The sequence below is a fragment of the Equus przewalskii genome, chromosome 14 (genome assembly GCF_037783145.1).
Source record: "Equus przewalskii isolate Varuska chromosome 14, EquPr2, whole genome shotgun sequence".
Lineage (NCBI taxonomy): Eukaryota > Metazoa > Chordata > Mammalia > Perissodactyla > Equidae > Equus > Equus przewalskii.
The window spans coordinates 19,047,517-19,073,744 of NC_091844.1; the positions used below are offsets into that span (position 1 = coordinate 19,047,517).

The following is a 26,228-nucleotide window of genomic DNA, read 5'->3' on the forward strand; positions in this document are numbered from 1 at the left end:
CTGATTCAACAGGTATCTACTGGTCAATCAATGTTCGGATTCTTCTGCATTTAAGAGCACAGGCTCTGGAGGCTAGAGGCTGGGTTTAAATCTTGGCTCCACCACTTGTACACTGTGTGCCTCAGTTTCCTCATTTGTAAAACAGGGATATAATAGTTCTTACCTTATAGACTTATTGTGAGAATTAAATCTGCTGATTCATGGGAAGCGCTTAAAACAGAGCTTGGCATGTAGTAAGAGCTGTATAAGTTTTTGCTATAATTATTTGAGAAAACATCTCCCCCATTTTCTATGTATAAATATTCTCATACTGTTCTTATCTTGGTCTTATCTTTACAAATGGAATAGCAGAAATCATCACCACCACCATCAAACCCTGGGAGAGGACACTATCTTTGTATGGGCCAGCTGGGCATAAACCAACAACTGAGTGTGGCACACAGCTGGATGCCCTGGCTGTGTGGGCATACTGACCAGTAATGTAAATCAGCGCATCCCAGGGGATCTTTCCTTCTTGACAGTAAAGGTTGAGGTTCAGTAAAGCACATTCTCTGTCACTGTCATTAAATTCATAGCAGATATTCCAACCAAGAGGGCCAAACTTTTTTCTCTCCTAGAATGGAAAATGAAAACAGTCTTAAATAAAATTTCATAAAATTAATTTTGCGTAAAATGTTGAAAACTCAAAGGTTTTTATTGAAGTGGAGCATCTTCATTCTGCAAAATCGGTTAAAATCACGCAGTTCAGCTTCAGCTACGCTTTCACCAAACAGGGCAGGCACCTGTTCCTCCAGTACTGGCCCTGCTGCCATATTTCCAAAAGAGAATTTGGCATTACTGGAAATGTGACAGACCTGTCAAAAGAGCATTTGTTCTTCATGGTAAAATAAAATATTTCCCCATCAAAGTAGGAAAATCCTACCTAGAGTGTTTTGATATAAAAATACTGACACTGATCATCCATCTGGTGGAGAGAGCTACCACCTACTGGGCTAAGGAGTCTGTCCAGCAGCCGGGCTTTTCAGGCATGGCATGCTGTGCTGATTACATACTGACTTCTCTATGGTGACCTTTTTTTTGTAAAACTAGTACACAGAACCATAATCCTTGTTTCCTGACTTCCCATAGTGACAAACTTCCCTCTCTTTGTTTTCTCCCTATCCCACCTTAATTTTTTAATTCTAAACTAATGATTATGCCAGAGGATTGGTCCTGTGTTCCCTCCTCGTGATCTTAAAATTTCTCTAAATCTTAAACCACCTCCTCATCTCAGCTGCTTTTGTGAGCGGAACAAGGCCCTCACACCTGGAGCCTCTAATCCCAGCCTCTCGGATCTCCTCCAGGACCTTGTTTACTTATTTATCTCGTATCTTGCATCTTTAATCTTTGTTTTTTCTTTACTGATCTTTCTCTGTAGATCACACACATTTGAAAACCAGGCAGCCAGTCTAATCAAGACACCATCTAGAGATATGTAGTCAAAGAGTCAGAATTCAAGTTCAAGGCCACACTTTGGGCACCAGACCACAGCAGTGAGGTTTGAACAAAGGGAAGGAGAAAGTAGCGCAGAGTTGAAGGTCATCTTTCACGGACTGGGGGCTCCAGGCACAGGGAGGAAGCTGGTAAGGATGGTAAGCCCACTCAAATAGGAACAATGAGGAGCATTGCAAGAAAAATGAGGACTTGGTGACCTATATAATGTATATGTGTAAAGAAGGAAGAATAAAAATAATCCTGAAATTTTGATGGTAAGTGATGGAGAGAATGGGACTGCTGACTTCAGAAGTAGAGTCTCAGGGTACGGGGGGAAGCAGATTTTGGGAGTGAGGCATAGCTGAGGAAATCAATGTGACACTTTGGAACTTAACCTGCTGCATTCATCCAGGTGATCGTGTTCTGCAGTCAGATCAGAATATGGCTGGGAGGCGAAGCTGTGAGGTGCTGAGGCAAGGGAAGATCAGAGACTGAATTAAAACGACTTGGGTTCAGACACAGAACGGGGCCTTCAGCATTTCACAGTGCTATTTGTAAGCTTTCATTTAATTCTCTTTATTTTTAACAAAATAGACTGTCTTGTTTCTATTAAAAAGCAGAATTGAGTGTACCTGAATAATTGCATGGAAGAAACAAATGCCAAATATTATTTGTCTCCATTTTCTTCCAAGTATATTTTCTTCAAAAAATGAAGGTGTCATTTCAGTAAATGCTCGTCTGATATTTGCACGTAAGCCTTTTGGAGGCTCGTTGGTTACCTGGATTTAGATGGAACATGCACGGCAGAGAGGGTGATTTTATAGATCTGCATTATTTCTAAGTAACACATACAGACTGAAGGCATTGAGAGGATGGTGAGAACTGATGCCCGTGGGGCATTCCTGGCAGGTGTGCACCTGCTCTGTATCTTGCTCAGCCTCAGTCCTGGGAGAATAGGGCCTAGTGGGGTCCTCAGACATTGAGTGAGTGAACCATCTGCGCAAGAACCTCAGACACTTCCATTTGGTGTCCATTTTTCTAAACACGGGGCATAAAATATGCTCAGGCCTTCTGCGTTGGATTTCCCAGTCGTCCCAACATATGGTATCATCCCATACTTTGCCTTGATGACGTGGGGCAGGGAGGGAAGAGGTGGCCCTTATTCCTGAGTAATCACAAGCAGAGGCTTCCCTCATATTGGAAACTTCCAGCACTGAAATCCAGCAGCCTGTAGGCCTTCCTGTCTCTCAAATGCTGAAATATTCTTTAAACTCTGGGAGAGGTTGTGTTCTCATCACTCTGCATCCTTGACATTTTTTTGTAGAGAGGAAGAGGGAAAGAGTTGAATGACCAACAGGACTAGGGCATGCAAGGATGGGCAGTGGCGTGGGAAATTGTTTCCCTGCTGGCTGTCAGTGAAGGGATACTGACTTCCACGCCTCCCCACCCCCCACACTCCCCTTGGCTGCACAGATTGACACGGTCCCACACAGGCCTGAGCTCCCTGGACCCACTTGGTGGACACTCTGAGACCAATCATTTCACATCGTTCCAACCATATGCATACATTACCTTGACCGAATTTTGAAGAACTGTAACAGGAAATGTACTACTAGGCATGGAACTTAAAAAAAGTCGGAAGGTGTCCCTGATAACAACATCTGTTTAAAACAGAGAGAAAACAATATAAAAGGAAAATGTTTAACTCTTAGTAACACTTTTTTAAAAGAAATAATTATTATAGGGTAGCAAAAAAAAAATGCTGTAAACTCCATTTAAAGACTAGTATATCATTTTAAGTATGTTGTATATGTTCTAAAATGGAGGTGGGAGAATCTTTACAGAAACTCTTCACACAGGAGAGTTTGGCAGTCTAAACGCTGGCACATTTGAGGAAAGAAATTAGGGACATGTTAATTTTCAATCTTGATGGAGACATTAAGGGCCTTCCCTCAGAAATGGAGAAAATTTTCAATAGAAAAAGAGGACAGTTACTGCTAGTGCATTTATGCTCATGAAGTTTTTTTTTTTTTTTAACCATTCTATTTAAGGCAGATTGCATGAAAATGGTCAGAAAGCCCATGGAGAAGGAAGGGATTTCTCCCCTCTGCAGAGAAGTTGTAAAGGTGACCAAGGGAGCAAGGACATGGAGAGACCTCACACGTAGCATCAAGAAATTAAGTTATTACACTTAGTTTCTGAGCTGTGGACGGAGAACCTAAGGAAGAGCGAGCTCATTCTAGGTTCAAAAAGTCAAAGCAAAGTTGGAAGAATCATTGTTTCCATCACAGGAAGACACAGACATCATTCAAGGGTGACTTTTTTGGTGCTGGTTTTTAAGTACATATTATGGTGTTGCTCCAATATGCTGGGCTTGCTCCCTCCCTGCGGTTGCTTCTGCTTGGAATGCTCTTCCTTTAGATTCCCTCACTTTCTTCAAGTCTTGGTCACATGTCACCTTCTCCAGGAGGTCTACCCAGACCACCCCATTTGAAATTGCTGTCCGCCCTTCCTCCCTACCCCCATTCCATCCTGACCTTTCTGATCCTCCTTACTCTCCTTTTAATTTTTTCCAAAGTACCGACCACATTCTATCATACCGTATAAATTACTTATTATATGGGTTATTTATTGTCTGTCTCCCTCACTAGAATGTAAGCTCTATGTGAGTAGATATCTATGGTTCTTTTGTTCACCGAGATACCCTAAGCATCTAGAACAGTGCATGGTACAAGGTAGGTTCTCAAATATTTGTTGAATGAATGACTGAATTAAAGCTGAACTTATGCTGAATTTATGCTTCTTGGTTTATTAATCTAAATTTACGGGCTACATTAAAAAGCCCAAGTTAAAAGTTCTAGTACAATTCTAGAGCAACACTAAAATTGCTGCATGGTAAAAACTATTAGGTACAGAAGTCAAACGTCAACCAAAGTCTCAGGGCTAATGATTTCACTAATCAAAAAACTAAAGAATGTGGGGCTGGCCCCGTGGCCGAGTGGTTAAGTTCGCGCGCTCCGCTGCAGGCGGCCCAGTGTTTCGTTAGTTCGAATCCTGGGCGCGGACATGGCACTGCTCATCAGACCACGCTGAGGCAGCGTCCCACATGCCACAACTAGAAGAACCCACAAGGAAGAATACACAACTATGTACCGGGGGGCTTTGGGGAGAAAAAGGAAAAAATAAAATCTTAAAAAAAAAAAAAAACAAAAAACAAAAAACTAAAGAATGAAAAAGGCCAGGTTTAGAGAAGCATTTTTTTTCATACTTTTCATCTTATAATTGCAAAAGCATCAACAATCTTAACCTTCACAGACATCATAGAAATTTAGAGCTGGAATGGAGTCTTAGAAATCAGCTTAGTATGAGACTTCTAGCAGTGATGCTATGCAGTCATTTTTATAGCTGGGGAAACAGGCCCAGCGAGGAGATGAAATATGCACAGTCAGGAAGTGGTGGGGGCAGAACTCTACTCGGGTCTTAGAATTTCGAGTGGAGAGTTTTTGCTGCTTCTTTCCTTTCTTTTTTTTCATTCACTTTCTTCTTTCAGCTTATTACCTGAATGTATTTTATACTGGTTCAAGTTAAATATCAAAACTCAAATGGTTAAGTTAATAAATGATCGAAACAAGGGCCAGAAGCTTTAGTGAGCCACAAGCACTTAAAATCCACCAGTGACTTCACCTGCCTTCCACAGCCCATCCAGCCTCCTTGGAGAATTGGCTGAAACCAGCAAACAGCCATTGATGATTAGGTGTTTTTCTTTTTTGCAGTTAGTGATTATAGCTTTTAGCTGTTTAACCCACGCATTCTTAACTGTGCTGTTTAGGCAATATGCTATCTGACTCCCACTACGTTCCTATAGATAAGGGTCTCCCTGGAGCCTGGGTCACCATGGTAATGACTGCTTTTCAGGAATCAGAACCCCTTTGTACAGTTCATGCTGGTTGAGAACACCAACCTATCAACTGGGCCTGAGCAGATGCCCGATAAGTGACCTTTTGACATCAAGAGGCTAAAAACTCTTCATCATGCTAACGCTGCCATTTTGTGAACATGTGTCCTATGAAGAGGCGTGAAGTCTGACTATGCTTGTGCAGATCACCAATTACCTCACCTCTCCTCACCTCCAATCATCTCTCTCCATACTGCAGACCACCTTGCCCCCTACCCCATAAATGTCCCTGAGTCCCCATTTTCAGGGAAGCAGATTTGAGACTCGTTCTCTCCTTTCCTCACTTGGCTGCCTTGTGACTCAAACCCTCTCTCTGCTGCAATCTCATCGTTTTGGTGATTGGTTTTTTGGGCGACTGGCAAAAATGAACTGGGTTCCGTAACATGACAAATTCTCTTGTCGTGGTCATTGTGAAGCTGAACGACGTCTCCATATTCTGAAGTCTCATGTAGTACCACTGCAGCAAATTGCTTTTTAGAGCCTTCTTTAGCAGTTAAAAAAAAAATTATAATCCTAATTATCAGGGACGCCTGGACAGTAGTGAAGACTTTCTTGTCATTTTTCTTTAATTATTTAAATGGAATAAGTCACAGGCCCAGCCAGAAGCAGGCTGTTTCTTGTTTGCACTGTGAAAGAGCGGAAAGGGTGGAGATTCTGGATTGTAGATGCTAATGACTCTTTATCCTTGTTGGAAGCAGCCGGCAGAAGGCAGGGGCGTGTGTGTGGGTGAGGGGAACGTGGGGGTGACCAGCAAGTGAGGGGTTTTTAGGCGAAGGCTGTAAGCCCAGGCTTTGGCTTGGTAACCAATGTCAGCTGGCCACTCTGTAAAAGAGCAGCTCTTCACCTTAATAGGCAGCAGTAAATAAAGTCACTTGCAAGACAAGCTGCATAGCTCTCACCTGCCCAGAAAGCTTTCCGTGGTCAGGGCACAAAGGAAGATCCCAGAGAAAGGGCTCTGGATGTCCTAGGTTGATGGTTCTCCCCAGTGGCCTCCTGGCAGAGTGGTGAAGTGGGGCCCAGGCTGTTTATTACCAATAATACAGTTCCTAAGGTTTCAATTCGTTTTATACTAACATTTAAAAATGAGTCGATTCTAACTCCACTTCTCTCTCTACACCCATTAGTTAGTGGTAGCAACTTTGAATAATGCTGGGCACACTCCTGGAGTATGTGTGGCTGTGAGGCACATGTGAAGGTTGGTTGTCATGTGGGTTACAGAGGATAAAAAGTGGTAAAACACTACTCTAGGGAATTGATGGTAAATTGGACTTTGTTCCTTAACTTCTCTCATTCTACAGTGAAATATTTAATTTGCTTTCTTTGTCCTAAGTCCCTTTTTTGATGTCTTTTTATCATGCCTATGTGTAATCTAGTTTGAATTCAAATGGCTCCCATAGAAGGCAACAGGAAATAGAAATGACCCAGTGGATCACACCCTCAACTTGCAGTCTGAAGACCTGTTTTCGAATCTGGGTTGTATAACTTAACTAAACCTCTCTAGGTCTCACGTTTCTCCTCTTTAATATAGGGAAACACAATGTCTGCAATAAAGAATTATTGTAAGGATTGGATTCAACAAGAAAGGCCACATAAAAATGTTGTTATTATGCAAATGCTATGTGTTCAACATACTTGGATCTGTGAAGGTTTTAATTAGCTCTTCCATTGCCAACATCCAAGAAACAGCAAGATGACAGTTTTGCAGAAATACCCAGTTTCCTGATTTCATTGCATCTTTGATCATTTTTTCAGCAATGGGTCCTTGTCCTTGCCCCAGTGAAATTGATTGCACGCTGAATTGAATAACAACAAAAAATGCTGTTTTATGTTATTTTTAAGCAATGCAATTATTTAGAAATTTAAAGATAGTAGACTCTTGCCTAGATTCTGTACACATTTCAAATCCTCATTCTGATAGAAGTGCAAATATTTTTTTCTTATTTTTTTGTTTATAAGGACATTTTTACTATAACATACATACAGAAAAGTACAAAAAATATACAGCTCTGTGAATTATCACAAATGAACACCTGTGGTTGAGAAGAGAACTTTGCTAACGCCCTAGAGACATCTCTCCTGTGCCCTTTTCCACTCCAATCATTTTCCCTTCCTCCTTCCTAAAGGTACCCATTATGCTGACTCCAACACTGTAGATCAGCTTTTAAAAACTTTCAAAAAATTGAAATCCTATATATATATATATATATATATATATAAAAGTACACAAATCATTAATGTATGGCTTAATGGATCCTCCCAAAGTGAATGTACACATGTACCACCACACCAGACAAAAAAAAGAACATTACCAGCATCCTCCCAATCAGTGTCCTTTCTCATTCTCAAAGGCAACAACTATTTTGAATTCTAACACCATAGATTAATTTTGCTTGTTTATGAATTTTATATAAATGGAATCATATAGTATATATATTTTTTGTATTTTGTCTGTTTCAATCAACATTTTCTTTAGATTAATTCATATAATCATGTGTCACTGTAGTTCATTCATTTTCATTGCTGTATAATATTCTGCAGTATGATTATGCTGCAATTTATTAATCCATTCTGCTCTTGAAGGACATTTGGCTTATTTCCAGTTCTTGGCTATTACATACAATTCTCACACATATCTTTTGGTATACACGTGCACTCCATTTTGTTGTGTATCTTCCAAGGAATGGAACTGCTATTTGACAATGTGTAATTTTTTTATAAAATCGAACTGTTTTCCAAAGTGATGCCACCATTCCTCACTTCTCCCAGTAGTAGATGAGAGTACTTGTTTTTCAGTACCCTTGCTAACACCTGGTGGATGTATAATGGCATCTCACTGAGGTTTTAAATTGTGTCCCCTTTTCATAGGTTTATTTACTGGCCATTTGGCTATTTCCTTTTATATCTCTCCTCCCTCCCTTTTTTTCTTTCTATTGGGTCACCCGTTCTTTCCTCATTTCTTTCTAACAGTTCTTTATATTGGATATAAACCCTTTGTTATCTTTTTACTCTCTCTATAGTCTTGCCTTTTCCAGAATATCAAATAATTGGAATCATACAGTATGTAGCCTTTTCATATTGCCTTCTTTCACTTAGTAATAGACATTTAAGGTTTATCCATGTCTTTTCATGGCCTGATAGCTCATTTCTTTTTAGTGCTGAAGAATATTCCATTGTTTGGATATGTCACACTTTGGACTGAAGGACATCTTGGTTGCAATTTGGCAATTATGAATAAAGCTTCTATAAACATTCGTGTGCACTTTTTTGTAGGACATAAGTTTTCAACTCCTTAGTAAGTTACAAGGAGTGTGATTGCTGGATTGTATGGTAAGGTAAGAGTACGTTTAGTTTTGTAAGAAAACACCAAACTATTTTCCAAAGTCCCTGTACCATTTTGCATTCCCACCAGCAATGAATGAGAGTTCCTGTTGCTAGTATGCATTAATACAATCTGTTTGTATGTCCAGTAACCTTGATAAATCCATTTTTAAAATTTTAAGATACCTTTATCAGAGTAAAAGAATGTCCTATTCTGGTTTTCTCTTTCTAAGAAATGATTTCCAGATTCTTAGTTTACTAGGATTTTTTCCCCCATGATTGCATGTTGAGTTTTAACAAATACTTTTTCTCTATCTATTGAAATAATAGTTTTCTTCCTTATTTAAAGGATTTTTCTTGCTTATTCTTTTAATGTGGTGAATTACATTAATTTATTTTCAATATTTTAACCATCTTGGCATTCCTGGAGTAAACCCAGGATTGTGGGAAGGTTTTTTAATAATGAATTTAATTTAAAAATTATTGGACTATTTAGATATTCTAATTATCCTTACCAATATTTTTAAGTTGTGTTTTTTGAGGAATTTTTATATTTCATTAAAATTTTCAAATTCATTAGCAAAGTTTAAAAAAAATATATGCCATGAGCATTCTACTGTCTGCTGAGCTGTAGTGATGGTCGCTTATTCGTTCATGACACAAGTGTTTGCATCTGTCTCAGCAGTTTCAACAGGGATTCATGTTTTATTAAACTGTTCAAAAAACCCACTTCTGGTCTTTTGAATCTTGTCTACTGAATGTATATTTTCTATGTCATTAATTTCTGCTCTTAGCTTATTATTTTTCCCGTCTCGTAGAGTTTAATCATTCAATTTTAGATTGCCTTGTGTCTAATAGATGCATTTAAGCCTATGCATTTCCCTCTAATCCTGGCTTTAGGTGCATCTCACAAGTTTTGATATGTTACATTTTCACCATTATTCTGCTTCATATATTTTTAAATTTCCATTTCAATTTTTTCTTTGTCTGAAAATGGCTTAATCTCAGTTTCATTTTTAAAAGAATTTTGACAGGAGTAAAATTCTACGTAGACAGTAATTTGTCTTCAGTACTTTGAATATGCATCTTCTGGCTTTCATTGTTTCTGCGGAGAAATCAGTCAGCAGCATACTTGTATCTTTGAAGGTAATCTGTTTTTAATATTCTCTTTGTCTTTGTTTTTTCTGCAATTTACTGTAATGGGTCTAGGCAGAATTTTTTGGGTTTAGTATGCTTGGTATTTTGTAAGGTTTGTTTAATCTGTGGATTGAAGTCTTTTGTCAGTTTTGGGAAATTCTCAGCCATTGTTTATTGAAATATTACTCTGCGCTCTCTTCTCTGAGACTCAAATTACACCTTATAAGATCTTGTTACTCTCTCTGGCTCTTACTCTCTTGTCTGTCTTTTCTCTTGTTTAGTCTCTGCATACTTTTCACGTATGAAATTGATGTATTGAATTCTTAATTTCAGTTATATGCTTCAATGCTAGAATTTTATTTTTAAATAATTCCACTCCTCTGCCAGTTTTCTCAATCTTTCATTTCTATGAATATTTTAATGTTGTTATTTTAAAATCAATCTCATGTGTCCATTATGAGGATACCGTGTTCTCTGTTCCTACTGTGTATTGGTTTTCTTGTTTTTTAAACATTTATGTTTCTTACTAGTCTTATGCCTTTTGATGAATCTCTTTAGAGTGGCAGCCCAAAGTAAGAGGGGTTTAACAGCTTCCTCCACTGTTCAGTTGGCTCTGGGCTCCAGTTTTGTCCCTTTAATCAATCAAAAGTTCTGCTCATCCTCTCAGTCTCTCTGCTTCCTCCTCTGAGGCCTCTCCCTGAGTGCAAGGCGCAGTGTTCTGGTGTTCTTCTCTCCCTTTTTTTTTTATTTCCAAGGCAGATTAGCCCTGAGCTAATATCCACCGCCAATCCTCCTCTTTTTGCTGAGGAAGATTGGCCCTGAGCTAACATCTGTGCCAATCTTCCTCTATTTTTTGTATGTGGGATGCTACCACAGCATCCCACTTGATAAGCGGTGTGTAGGTCCGTGCCCAGGATCTGAACCAGTGAACCCTGGGCCACTGAAGTGGAGCGTGCAAACTTAACCACTGCACCACCGGGCTGGCCCTCTTCTTCTCTTGCATATTCTCCACTACTTTATTCATTCTTCAAATGTCTAGAGTTTCTAGTTGTTCTTAGTCTGAGTTCTTAGTCTGATATTTCTGGAACCAGAAGTCCTTGAATATGCAAACATTTATTGCTAAGTGCCTGGTTACTGCATCCCACTGGTTTTTGATATGTAATTTTTTTTTCCTCATCTACTTCCACTTATTGGAAAATTTCTATTATGATTTCCCTTTAACAGACAAGTTGTTCAGAAGGGCATTTTTTTTGTTTTCCAAATATTAAAAAAATTAACTTTTAAGATTGATTCCTAAGATTTACTGTGGTCAGAGAATAAGTTTTTCTTCTTTTTGAAATATGTGCCTTTATTAGCACATGGTTAATTCTTATAAATGTTCCATGTGTACTTGAAAATCTTACATTTTTCCTGTTTGTTGAGTGTAAAGATCAAAGTTGTTAATTTCACTATTAACTTCATTGTGTGAATATTTTATATGCTTACCAATTTTGCAACTTTTCTGGGATTCATAATAGTTTCTATTAGAGATGTGTTGAAAATTTCCACATTAATATTGATTTATCAATTTCTCTGTGTATCAATTTCTCCAGTTTTTGCTTTATGTATTTCAAGCTTTGTTGGTTGTGTACAATTTTATAATTGGTGTTTCTTGTTTGTGGGTTTTTCTGTATATCATATAGTTTCTCTATTCACCTGTAATATATTTTTTTTCCTCAAACTCTGTTTTGTGATATGCATTGGAACTGTTAACAGCTTTTTATGGGGTTACTATTTGCTTACTTTTTTTTTTTTGAGGAAGATTCATCCTAAGCTAACATCTGCTGTCAAACCTCCTCTTTTTGCTGAGGAAGACTGGCTCTGAGCTAACATCCTTGCTCATCTTCCTCTACTTTATATGTGGGACACCTACCACAGCATGGCTTGACAACCAGTGCCATGTCCGTACCCAGGATCCAAACCAGTGAACCCTGGGCTGCCAAAGCAGAACTTGTGAACTTAACCGCTGTGCCAGTGGGCCGGCCCCTGCATACTTTCTAATATCGTTTGCATCTCTTTTTTTGTAACTTCTTGTGCTGTTTTTGTATTGTATATGCATTTTCTAAGTAGCATATAGCTGAATGTTGTTTTTAAAATCCAATTTGAGACGGGGCTGGCCCTGTGGCCGAGTGCTTAAGTTTGCGTGCTCTGATTTGGCGGCCCAGGGTTTCTCTGGTTCAGATCCTGGGCATGGACATGGCACTGCTCATCAGGCCATGTTGAGGCTGCGTCCCACATGCCACAACTAGAAGGACCCACAACTAAAATATACAACTATGTACTGGGGGGATTTGGGGATAAAAAGCAGGAAAAAAAAAAGAAGATTGGCAACAGTTGTTAGCTCAGGTGCCAATCTTTAAAAACAAACAAACAAACAAAATCCAATTTGAGGGCCAGCCTTGGTGGCCTAGTGGTTAATTCAGTATACTCTACTTCAGTGGCCTGGGTTCAATTCCTGGGTATGGCCCTACACTGCTCTTTTAGCAGCCATGCTGTGCTGGTGGCCCGCATACTAAAAAATAGAGCAAGTTGGCATGGATGTTAGCTCAAGGAGAATCCTCCTCAGCAAAAGAAAAAAAAATCCAATTTGATCATCTTTATTTTTTCACAAGTGAGATATTTACAATTATTTAGGTATTTGGATTAATTTCTACTCTTTGGTTTGACTTTTTGGTTTACTGTGTTTTATCTTTGAATTTCTTTATTTTTCTTCTTCTTTCCTATCTAATGTTGAATTAGAATATTGCACTACATATTCTATTATCCCTCTGCTGGTTTGGAAGCTATAGATTATACATTATTATAGTCTTTTCTCTTAAAATTTCAAATATCCATTCAACCAAAACTTTTCCTAAGGCAATACAGAGTTATTCTGTACTTGCTTTTTCCTCCTGAATACAATAAGAATTTAGGACACATTAACTACCTATTAACATACTTCCCCATTTTCTGATTGTTATTTTGAATTCTTTTATCTTTAATAATTACTATGAAATATTTAAGATATACAAAAGTCATAACGTTAATATGATGGGTATCCACATACCCACAATGCAGCTTTAAGAAATAATACGTTAGCTACATGATCTGAGCCTGCGGCCTGCCCCTCCCAGTTCAGGTCTCTCTCATTACCCAACCTTCGCTTCCCAAGGTCACTGCTATCCTGGATTTGGTATAATTTTCCTACCTTTCTTTACAGTGTTATTGCAAAAATATGAATTCCTGAACAATTTATAATATATATGTTTAAAAATTTTACACAGTTTCTCATACTTCTCCAATATTATGTAGTTTTTCTGCAACTTAATTTTTTTACTTGATGTCAGTTTGTGTGATTCATCCGTATTGATGTACATAGTTCTAGTTTATTCACTTTCAAGGCTGTAGTGTATTGTATTCAGTTTTGTGACTATACCACAATTTATATAATCATTTTTCTAGATGGACATTTTGGTTGTTTCCAGTTTTTTTTTGTTATTACAAACAACTTTTCTGCAAGTGTTTTTGAACATGCTCCTTGCACACGTGAGCCTGATGTTGTTCTAGGACGCTGGTCCAGTAGTGAATTGCTGGGATACAGGGGCTGCCATCTTCAGCTTTAGTATACTGCCAACCGCTCTTCAAAGTGATTTTAACCAACTTTTCACCCCCACTTGCAATTTGAATGTTTCCATAGCTCTGTATCTTTGCCACCATCTTGCCAGTTGGATGAGTATGAAATGATATCTATTTCCTTATGGTTTTAATTTGTTGTTTGCTAATTACTACTGAGGTTGGACATCTTTTCATATGCTTATCAGGCATTTAGGTTTCCTTTTCTGAGAATTTCCTGTTCATGTTTTTTGTCTTTATTCCCTTTGGATTGTTTTCTTTTTCTTTTTAATTCACAGGAGCTCTTAAAAGTTGTATATACTAATTCTTTGTTAGGATTTTAGAACCAAAGGCAAATGTGTAGGGCCGTTTGATGGCTAATTTTATGTGTCAACTTGACTGGGTCACATGGTGCCCTGACATTTGGCTGAACATTATTCTGGGTGAGTGTGTGGGGGTATTTCCGGATGAGATTAACATTTGAATGGGTAGACCAGGTAGATTGCTCGCCTTCATGTGGATGGGCCATGATCAGTTGAAGACTTGAATAGAACAAAAGGCTGAGTAGGAGGGAGCTTGTCCTGCCTGACTGCTTGAGCTGGGACACCGATCTTTTCTGCCTTTGATTTCAGACTGAAACATTGGCTCTTGGTGGGCCTTGAGCCTGCTCGCTTTCAGACTGAAACTTATACCATAAGTTCTCCTGGTTTTGAAGCCTGGAGACTTGGACTGGGACTGCACATCGGCTCTCCTGGGTTTCCAGCTTGCCGACTGCAGATTTTGGAACTTCTCAGCCTCCATAATCATGTAAGCCAATTTCTTATATATAGGATATTATACTATATACACACCATATATATATATATATATATATATATATATATATATATATATATATATAATCTCCTATTGCTTCTGTTTCTCTGGAGAAGTCGGACTAATATAGACTACAATCTCCAAATGAACATATGGGGTCCATCATCTTGTAACCCCCAGTCCAGGAAACAGGCCAGACCAGCCACTCCATGCAGGGGCCTGTCGGGGCTGGAGATGACCTTGTAGATATGAAACCCCTCCTCTCTCCTGCCGCCCTGTGGTCTTGTGCACTTTCCTACCCATCTGGACACCATCTTGGGGAGGATTAGGGGAAGAAGGAGAAGTCAGGAAGACTGAGTTTTTATGAGAAAGAAACTAAACCAGCCTATGCTGTAGACCTTTCAATGAGAAGAAAATATAACAATGCAAACGTGCAAGTTTAAACTCCCCCCTGGCCCCTGTCACCCAGCAGAGCAGAGGCTCATGAGAAAGATGAGATTAATAATACAACATGGAGAGCTAAAGAATTTTTTGCACATTTGCCTAGGGAATAAACCACAATCCTTTTACTGTTACATTAAAATAATGTCTTAAATAAATGTTTTAATTACTATTCCACTAGATTATTATACTTTAACATTTAAAAAAGTCTTCCCTTTGCTCAACTGAAGTTTACATCTGCTTTTATGATTTTTGATCCCATTTTAAGAACATACATGGCTAAATATTAATGTATCTTCATTTATTTAGTAAGGGTACCTGAATTTAGGAATTCACGCTCCACAGAGGAAAGAAAAAGGGCAAATTTTAACAAGGAGATGATCATATGAATTATTTAAAGTGCACAATGTGCCCTCACCGTTCGGAGTACCCGCTGTCGCGGGCAAACCTCTGGAACGCGCCCATAGGATCGGAGCCTGTGCTTAAGATAAACACCAGGGGAGTGTTGTATGACATGTCTTGATACAGAGTAGGCAGGTCCACAGGTGGTGTCTCTATAAAGCTTTTTCCAAGATTTTCTATCACAAAGTCTGTAAGAGCAAACACGACCTGAAAGTTGAAAAGAAAAACATTAAAAAAAGTAATATGTTGGATTAAGCCCCCTCATAATTTTCCCTTATTCTCCCCTGCATCTTCTCAGAGGGCGCTGCCCTGTCCTGCACTCACTGGCTCTTGATTAGGCATATTTCTTCCTATAGGACAACTTGGTGGATTTGTATATGACATAACTGCTCACAGCCATGGTTCTCATGACTTCACTGAGCAAGATGAACTATGGGATGAGAAGAAAGTCCCTCATCATTCCATCCGTCTATAAACCTGTTGTTTCCCCATCCTTGCCTCCTTCTGACCCATCCCTCTCGCATTCTCATGGACTTTATTTTCAGTCCTTCCATTGTCTCTTTCTGCATTATCCATCTCTCCCTCTCTCCTCGATCTTCTGACCATCATACAACTAGTTCCCCTCCCAGCTACTATTGCATTCCTTTGCTCCTCTTGAGAAGCCAGCTTCTCAAGATTGCTCCCGGCTGTGAGGCGTTATGGCTAGAATGTGTTTTTTCCTCTCAGCAGAAAGGTATTTCTGCCTCTTTCACCTTAGTCAGTGTTGTTCCTTGTGGTTTTTTTTTTTTTAATCCAGTTTCCATTCTCTCTCAGAGGTGATTGTTCCACAGGTAGTTGTAAATTAGTCGTGTCTGTGGGAGGAGGTGAGTTCAGAGTCCTCCTATGCCACCATCTTCCCAGCAGTCAAGCCAACTTCTCAGAAGAATTGACTCCATATACTGTCTCCAATCTTCACCTCTCATTTACTCATCAGTCTCTTCTGACCTTTCTTGGGAAGCAGCCTCAGCCTTAATGATTATAGCCCTGCCTGGCCCTTTCCTACACCAATGTGTTTCCTGCACGGATCCCACCCTAGCCTACTTATCCTAGTCCTGTGCTTGCAGACCTTGTTCCTCTCTAGCCTTTATGGAGCCTTTGCGTGAGATAGAAAAAGGTGTTCCTTCTTCAAGGTACTTGTGCCAGAAAGCTGTCGTGATAAATATACAAACCTAACCTACAATATCTACAATGTGAATGGCACAGTGCACATCCTGCGCAACTGTAAGCAGCAGCCCTGCTTTAACGTTAGCCCTCCATTAGATGTTGACATCATGCTGTCCAAATGAGCCTCCCCAAGTTTTTGTTGTTGGTGTTGTTGGGGGAGGGGGCATCTCCACCTGGTTCAGGGCCATGGCCTTGGACTGCACCCTTTTGTGGCCAATCTGGGAAAGGTTGTTCACATGCTTGCCCACATACGTGAGGATATATTATGGTGCTAACTATTAAAGGTGGCATGGTCCAGAAAGGACAGCCCTGCAACAGGGCCAAGGGAGTTGGAGCTTAGTTCTAGCTGTGTCACTGTGACTAAGTATAATTCTAGCATCAATTTCTTTTTACTTTTATTTAAAATATTTTTGATGATGTGAGCTATTTATTTGCTTTTTACTTTGACAAAAAGTGCTCATAGAGTTTACAATGACTGACAACATTCAAAGCACCAATAATTTATTTCTTGGGGCTGTTACATACATATAAAAGTGCTAACACACTTGTGAAATGTTTTTGAATTAAAAAGTTGGAGAGGGGCCAGCCCAGTGGTGTACTGGTTAAATTTGGTGCACTCTGCTTCAGTGGCCTAGGTTTGTGGGTTTGGATCCCTGGCATGCACCTACACCACTCATCAAGCCATGCTGTGGTGGCAACTCACATACAAAATAGAGGAAGATGGGCAAAGATGTTAACTCAGGGCCACTCTTCCTTATGCAAAAAGAGGAAGACTGGCAACAGGTGTGTTAGCTCAGGGCCAATCTTCCTCACCAAAAAAAAAGAAGGTTGGAGAAATATTTCTCTTATAAACAGGACAAATTGCCATTAATATTATATAGAGAGCTATGTTTCCAGTGGCTTTATTAATGAAAGGTCATAAGCTATTGGTTACATGTGCAATTTCTCATATGTATGAACTGCTTTTCTTTATGAACCATTTCAAATATGCAGAAAAGAAATTTTCATAAAACACACCCTTAGTTAGGCTCTAGGCTACCTCGTATACACCCAGAAAGACATATATCAAGAACATGGTTAAGTACATAGAATACAGAAAGGAGATGTATCAGTTAAAGCTAATAGAGCCAAAGTTTTCTGTGAATTAGCAGGTAGCTCCTGTCTTTTGATTTGGCCTAGTGCTATTTGTCTCTCTTGTAATGTGTAATGTGCACAATTCTTAGGTGGAGGAAGAGGCTGTACCATAGAAGTGAGTATATACGCATGCCAGCCCAGGGCTGTGTGCCTCACTGCCAGTGCTAAATGATCCTCCTCACTTTCATACTAAGTGGCTAGGAGTTCTCTGCTGTTTCCAATAGTGCATTAATGATCACATCCATATAAAAGATAATGTAACAACTCCTATCTCATTCACTCAGCACAGAGGCTTCTTGGATTCTAGTTATTCTAGTCAGTATAAGTGAATCAGGCTTTCTTCTTGATGTTGAACCCATCACTGATGTAATGGCCTGAACAGAGAGTGGTCCTTTACGACTGACAACACTGCTGAGCTGATAGGAGTATGGAAGATTTCCTCCTTGGCATTTCTTATCAGTTCCTCAGCTCCAGCTTCTGTATACTCTGTATCTAAAATATCCTCACTTTCAGAGTCTTTATCAGATCCCATTCCATCCTAGAATGTCTTGTTATCCTGTAGCAGTCTTAACTCTAGTTATCTGGGGGTCTTTTTCTACGTGCTGTCTATACCATGCTCCTGTAGGTTCCTGGATAGTATCCACTGACTTGCTTGCTCCTCATGTTCTTTCCATATCACATGGCTGGAACTGATCAACTTCTCTTTGTGACCCTTCAGGAATTTTTCTGTTTTATTCTCATCAAGATCTTTATGGCAATAATGGCAAGAATTTGCTGTGGAAATGCTTCAGATTTCTCATATCTCTATGATTAGAGAGTCAGGTATTTCTTGAAGATCACTCTCTGCAAATCCCATGTCTGGGTTGCAGGACCAAGGAATGTGGAGTCTCCTCCCTCTTTATCAGCAAGTCCTTTGCTAGGAGCTCCTCTCATTTTCCTCTTTATAAATTGAGTTTCCCAGTTCTGAAATATGTGATTCCATTATGTTTTGCTTAGAATGGTTTTCTTCGTCTGCTGCTTGATCCTTCTCACAGTCTTTGGCTGAGTCCCTCAGAGCAGTTTTTAGTTCATCCTTCCTATCAGAATTCATTGGGCATTCCCATAGGGAATTCCTGAATTCCTGTGAATACTTTTTTGAAGGTATTGATGGGCTGATAGTGCACAGATTCACTGTTGAGAGGCTCTCTGTGCTTAGGAATTCCCTGCCCAGAAGAAGGGCTGGTTTTGTGCTTTCATTGTAATGAGATGAAAAGCTTAAATATTTGGGAATAATGACCCCTGCTCGTCCTTCATTAGTGACCAAACCTTATTTAAGCTATAGTGTATTAGATGAAGAATAAAGACCCTGGGTGGGTGGCAAATTGTTTTAATTATAGAACACATGTGCTTACACTTCTCTCCATCACACTCAAGTTCTTTTTTTTTCTTTTGTGGCAAAATACATATAACATAAAATTTACCATCTTAACTATTTCTAAGTGTATAGTTCAGTGGTATTAAATACATTCACAATGTTGTGTAACTATCACCACTATCCATCTTCATGCATATTCAAGTTCTTGAGCCCTAAAGAAGAAATCAAGAGAATGTTGGCTGGAATAATAAGGTGTTCTTTTCCTTGCAGAAGGTTAATGGATAGGGATAGGTCATTAAACTTGTTTTGGGAACTACAGTCCTTCAAACTTAGTAATAACAGTTGTACATTTTGTAGGAGTATTATCAGCAAAAATCCATCAAGGTAAATTTCCTTCCTCAAGTTCAGTCTTAGTCTTCCATGATTTATTTAATTTTTCTGTGTATTCTTCCAGCTGATCCAAATAGTGACTTAAAAACTCTTGAGATCAAAATGGTGGTAGGGGCGTTTTCTACAATCTTTCCCCTAAAAAGCGCTGATTTTGACAATCACTCATGGATGAGAGTGCCTTTGTGAAAGTCTGGGAGTCCAGCAGAGAAGGTCCAGCACACCATTAGGGAAAAAAAAAATCCCAAATTGGACACACTGGGGAGGTGAAGAGGAACAGTTTCACTTTACTCGCTATAAGAAAACACGGAAACACAATTCAGTGAAATCAGGAAAAAAATACCTGCACAAAATGAGAAGTTTAATAGAGATAAAAATCACAAAAAAGAACCAAACAGAAATTCTGGAGCTGAAGAATACAATGAATGCAGTGAAAAATGCGATAGAGAGTATAAACAGCAGACTGAATCAAGCAGAAGTATCTATGAAGTAGAAGACATGTCCTTTAAAATTATCCAAGTCATAGGAGAACAGAGAAAAAAGAGTGAAGAAAGTCTGTGTGAACTATAGGATGCCATTAACAGAAACAATTTATGCATTATTCGAGTCCCAGAAGAAGAGAAGGAGAAGTGGGTAGAAAGTTTATTTAAAGAAACAATGGCTGAGCACCTCCCAAATCTGGGGTGAGATTTAGACATCTGAGTTCATGAAGCTTATAGGTTCCCCTAAAATTTCAATCCAAAATGATCTTTTCCAAGACATGTTATAATAAGACTGTTTAAGATCAAAGACAAAGAGAAGATTTTAAAAGTAGCAAGAGAGGAGAAAACCCCTCACGTACAAGGGAACATAAGGCTGTCGGTAGATTTCTTAGCAGAAACCTTGCAGGCTGAGAGAGTGGGATGATATGTTCAAAGCACTGAAAGAAAAAAACTGCCAACCAAGAATACTTTATCCAGCAAAGTTTTCCTTCAGAAAAGTAGGAGAGATACTTTCCCAAATGAATAAAAGCTGAGGGAGTACGTCACCACTAGACCTGCCTTACAAGAAATGCTGAAAGGAGTTCTGCAAGCTGAAATGAAGGAATGCTAATTAGTAACGTGAAACCATAAAAATATAAAAAACATTGGTAAAGGTAAGTATATAGTCAACTTCAGAATACTCTAATCTTTAATTATGGTGTTGTGTTAATCACCTAATTCTAGTAAAGGGTTAAAGGATAAAGTATTAAAAACAATGATGGCTAAAATAATTTGTCAAAGGATACACAATATAAAAAGAAGTATAATGTGGCATCCAAAAAATAAAATGTGTGTGTGTGGGAAGGGTAAAGTTTTTGTATGTGGTCAAAATTAAGTTGCTATCAGTTTAAATAGGATGTTATATCTATAAGATGTTTTATGTAAGCCTCATGGTAACCATAAAGCAAAAAACCTACAGTAAATAAACAAAAGATAAAAGTAAGGAGATCAAAGAAAATCACTAGAGAAAATCATCACTTCACAAAGAAACATGGCAAGAGAGGAAGAAAGGAACAAGGGAACTACAAAATAACTGGAAAACAATTATTAAGATGACATTGGCAATTCCTCACCTAACAATAATTACTTTAAATGTAAATAGATTAAATTCTCCAATCAAAGGGCAGAGAATGGCTGAATGAATTAAAAAAATAAGACCCAATTATATGCTGCCTATAAGAAATGCTCTTCAGCTTTAAGGACACACATAGGCTCAAAGTGAAGGGGTGGAAAAAGATATTCCATGCAAATGGGAAACCAAAAGACAGCAGCAGTAACTATACTTGTATCAGACAAAATAGACTTTAAGTAAAAAAATTGTAACAAGAGACAAAGAAGCTCATTATGTAATGATAAAGGGATCAATTCATCAAGAGGATATAGTAATTATAAATATATATGACCCAACATCCGCGCTCCTAAATATATTAAGCAAATACTAAAAGTGATACAATAATAGGGGACTTCAATACTGCATTTTCAACAATGCATAGGTCATCTAGACAGAAAATCAATAAGGAAACTGGGCTTGAACTATACTTTAGACCAAATGGACCTAATAGTCATACACAGAACATGCTATCCAACAACAGCAGAATATACATTCTTCTCAAGTGCACTGCTGGTGGGAGTGTGAAATGGTTAGTTTCTTAAATGGTTAAACATAGAGTTACTATATGACCCAGCAATTTCACTCCTAGATATATACCAATGAGAAATGAAGACATATGTCCACACAAATATCATACACAAATGTTTATAGCAGCATCATTCATAAGATCCAAAAAAGTAGAAACAACCCAAATGCCTATCAACTCACGGATAGATAAATAAAATGTGGTATATCCATAACAATATAATATTATTCAGCCATAAAAAGGAATGAAATACTGATACTTGATACAACATGGATGAACCTTGAAATCATTATGCTAAATGAAAGAAGACACACAAAAGACCACATATTGAGTGTTCCGTTTATATGAAATGACCAGAATAGGCAAATCCATAGAGACAGAAAGTACATTAGTGGTTGCCAGGGGCTGGCGCTGGAGCATTGGGAGGTATTGCTCTGGGTGTGGAGTTTGTTTTCTGGGTAATGCAAAGTTTTAAAATTTCACAACTCTGTGAAAATACTAAGAGCCATTGAAATGAACATCTTAAATGGGTGAATTGTATGATATGTGAATTATCCTTAATAAAGGTACTAAAAAAACTCTTGAGGGTCCTTTTTATACATGATCAGAGAATGTCTGTGACAGCTAAAGTGCCATTTAAAAAATTTCCAAGTAACTCTTGCTTGGTCTCTGTCACAGGGATCTTTCTTAGCAAGCAATTGTGCTAAGCATCCCATGAGAATGTTGTGGGGAATTTTCTTCCATGGGATAGCTCACTTAAATAATCAGCACACAGTGGAATTGACAACAGAAGCTTAAAATTGCATTTATATAACTGGTGTTTCCCAAATTGAAAAAGCCTTGCAATTGTTGCTCTGAGTATGAAGATTTCATCTCGGGTAACTCTGGTAACACTGTGGTTTTTCAACAGAGAGAAAACCTGGCTCTCAAAGAAACTGCCAGCTTCCTGAGGCAGAGGAAGCCTGGGCTGAAACACCAGAACTGTCAAAGTTAGGGCTTCTGGTGGATCTAGCCTGGTAAACCAGTGATGCTGCAGCTCATGAATAAATACGCTCTGAGGTCCTCATCTCTCTGACTGCATTGAGAGTAACTTTTTCTCCTTATTTATGTTTAATCACATTAAAGTAATGGTTCACAAAGTGTGGTCTCAGGATCAGTAGCAGCAGTGGCACATGGGAAGCTGTTAGAAACACACATCTTTTGCCCCTAGCCCAGACCTACTCAATCAGAAACTCTGGTGGGCAGGCCCTGGGAATCTGTGCTTTAACAAGCCCTCCAGATGACTCTGATTTACACCAAAATTTGAGAACACTGGTATACAGGACTTTTCTTAGCTTTGTTCTGTGCTGATAAATTATTCTCTATTAGGCAATCTTTATTGGTCTCTGAACTAGATGATAATTTCTTTTTTCTCCTTCTAGTTCAAATTTCTAACAACCTTGTCCTGAGAGGTGTCGATAATGTTGATGGCAAAGAAAGAATTGTCAGAATGACAGGCATTCTACTTCCTGATGCAGTTCTAATGAGTCTGCCACCTGATTTACTTAGTTTTTGAAATGAAGTTTCATCTTCAGGTCCAAACATGCCATTTCTGAAGGAGGCTGAATTTTCATGCAAGATTGCAGTATCTCACACAAGCCACTGTGTTGGAACATCCTTTTTATCCCAAAGGAGCAGTTGACTACCAAGTAGAAGCATTGCATACCCAACAGGCTCTGTTCGTGAACAGACCTGGGAGCAACAGGCCGGTTACCTTGAACTCTCGCATCACAGAAAACTTGTCTCTGGTCTGTCTTTGTTCTAAAGCTTCCTCAGCTTCTCTTCTTCTTTGGGTAGGGAATCTAGATCTTTGGAACTTGGATTCTTTACTTTGGAACCCCAATTTCCTTAGCAAGTCATTCTCTGGAATCAATACCAGGGTAAGGGTTGTTCCTAAATGCCTTAATGAGTGTATGTAATTGGGAGGAGGTGTAGCTAGCATGACATAATATCATCATGCTTGAATCCTCTCTTCAGGTGGTTTTGTTGGTGGTCTTGACTGATTCTGGCCCCTGTCTTCTCTGGAATGCGTGTCGAGCTCTTCATTTCTGAAACCTAATCTATATTTTAGACCCCTCCATGTTGATTTGTAAAGGAAGTTTTGTTTGGTAGTTTAACACAGGTAAGGTTTTTGGTAGAATGCATTGATAAGAATTTTCACTTTGTTCTCTGTGAATTTGATATGACTGCATCTGTCATTTCTAACTTTGATCACATTTGGAGAACTGTCCTGGGACATGTTGCAGGACAGTCCTGGTGTTAGGAGTAAAGACATTTTTTGTTATGAAAATTTCAAGCACATGTAAAATTAGAGAATAATGAACCTGATGTTTCACCCAGCTTCAACATTTATCAAGACAAGGCCAATTTGGTTTCATCGATACACCCACCCACTCCCCACTCCTTAGGATTATTTTGAAGCAAATCTCATGTGTCATATTATCTCATCCTTAAATACTTCAGTGCATGTCTCTACAAGATAAGGACTCTTTAGAAAACATATAACCACAGTACCATAATCACATCTAAAAAATTAACAATTCCTTAATATCATCAAATATCTAGTCAGTGTTCACTTTTCCCTAATTAAGTTATAAATGCCTCTATATGTGTGTGTTTCAATACAGTATGTTTAATCAAGATCTAAATAAATATTATACACAGAGATAGATTGAATCTCTTCTAATCTATACGTTTCATCCTTCATCTCCTCTTCTCTCTTGCAAAACAAACACATAAAATATGTTGTTGAAGAAACCAGATAGTGTGTCTTGGAAAATTTCTCATACTCTTAATCTCTTAAGATATAGCCTCAATGTCTTAATCTTTAAAACTCCTCCTCCTTTGGGGCTCTTGTCATTTAGTTATTCTTTCATTTTTGTCAGCATCTAACCTGGTAGCCACTGTTCCATATTCACTGAAGACTTTCCACTCGGCTCGTAGCCTTCCTCTTCATTACACATCTATTCCAGTGATTTGTAAACTGTGTCCCAGACATTGTCTTGCCACCATCTGAGGTGACACAACCTAAGTTCAGCGTGCATGTGGTCATCCAATATCTTAACCTTATGGTTCCTTGATCTTTAACTCCAGTGCACATCATCCCATCTCTTCCTCAGTCACCCACACCCATGGCCACCCTCAGGACATTGTCATCACTTGGAACTATTCATTAAAAATTTTAACTCAACTTTGATCACAACCTCTCCCATCCTTCTAGCTCTGCTACACCTCTTGTCCAACTCTGTCTGCTTCTAAAGAAATATTCAACGCTTTTCCTTTTCTCCCAGTCTATTAGCCCTTTCCTAGATTTCTTCCTCTTTCCAGAACTACTTTTACCGAGAGTCTGAATGGCCTTGCATCCTCTATTCTTATTGCTTTTACCCATATATCAGGTCAACCCCACAACCTCTTTTCTGTGTTCCTACAGAGATTGCAGAAAATTCTGCAACATAGCATCATTATCTCCCAACTAAGCTTTGGCTTTCTCCTGTTAGTTCTCTCTCTCTCATTTCTCATAGGAACAACCTCCATTTTTCTCTAGTGCCTCCTGAAACTCATCACTCAAATTCTCAGCAGATAATATAACTCCTTTATTATTAATGAAATTGGGGATTATATCTGTATATATAAAAGCTGGAACTGCCTGCAATGCTTCATTCATTCTGTTAATAACTTTTGCTGTATCAAAACTCTATCCCTCCTTGGTTTTGATGTTACTTTTTTCTCCTAGTCGTCTTCTTGCCCCTCTGAATATTCCTTTTCATGGGTTCCTCATCCTTTCTGTCTTCCTTTTAAAAGTCGCTGCTCCTCAAGATTTCATCCTTTGTCCACTTGTCCTTTTATTCTATTATGTGCCATTTCTCTACGTTCCCACAACTCCTGTGGTTTTATTTTCCAACTCAGTTCTGATAATTCCCACATCTATTTCTTTTTTTAATTTATTTTTTTTATTGCAGTAACATTGGTTTATAACATTATATAACTTTCAGGTGTACATTGTAATATATTTCAAATTCTGTGTAGATTACATCATGTTCACCACCCAAAGACTAATTACAATCCATCCGCACACACGTACCTGATCACCCCTTTTGCCCTCCTTCCTCCCAACTTTCCCTCTGGTAACCACTAATCCAATCTCTGTTGCTATGTGTTTGTCGTTGTTTTTATCTTCTACTTATGAGTGAGGTCATACGGTATTTGACTTTCTCTCTCTGACTTATTTCACTTAGCATACTGCCCTCAAGGTCCATCTGTGTTGTCACAAGTGGCCGGATTTCATCATTTCTTATGGCTGAGTAGTATTCTGTTGTGTATAAATACCACATCTTCTTTATCCATTCATCCCTTGATGGGCACCTAGGTTAATTCCAAGTCTTGGCTATTGTGAATAATGCTGCAATGAACATAGGGGTGCAAGTATCTTTATGCATTTGTGTTTTCAGGTTCTCTGGATAAATACCCAGCAGTGGAATAGCTGGATCATATGGTAGACCTATTCTTAATTTTTTGAGGAAACCCCATAATGTTTTCCATAGTGGCTGCACCAGTTTGTTTGCACTCCCACCAACAGTGTACGAGGTTTCCCTTCTCTCCACATCCTCTCCGACACTTATTGTTTACAGTCTTGTTAATTATAGCCATTCTGATGGGAGTGAGGAGATATCTCGTAGTTTTGATTTGCATTTCCCTGATAGTTAATGATGTTGAACATCTTTTCATGTGTCTGTTGGCCAGCTGTATATCTTCTTTGGAGAAATCTTTGTTTAGATCTTTCG

The 26,228-nt window shown here is 38.7% G+C and overlaps 1 protein-coding gene across 4 annotated transcripts in view; it reads right to left on the minus strand.

Moving 5' to 3' along the window:
- The window catches only part of DNAH6 (dynein axonemal heavy chain 6), a 257,763-nt gene that overhangs the window by 29,816 nt on the left and 201,719 nt on the right, over positions 1–26,228 (minus strand). For all 4 annotated transcript variants that reach the window (XM_070573711.1, XM_070573712.1, XM_070573714.1 and 1 more), the window contains exons 64-68: positions 15,189–15,379; positions 7,061–7,221; positions 3,046–3,134; positions 2,106–2,252; positions 475–613 (exon numbers count right to left, since the gene is read on the minus strand). In XM_070573711.1, the coding sequence (XP_070429812.1) occupies positions 475–613; positions 2,106–2,252; positions 3,046–3,134; positions 7,061–7,221; positions 15,189–15,379 (727 nt within the window). The remainder of the gene's footprint in view (positions 1–474; positions 614–2,105; positions 2,253–3,045; positions 3,135–7,060; positions 7,222–15,188; positions 15,380–26,228) is intronic.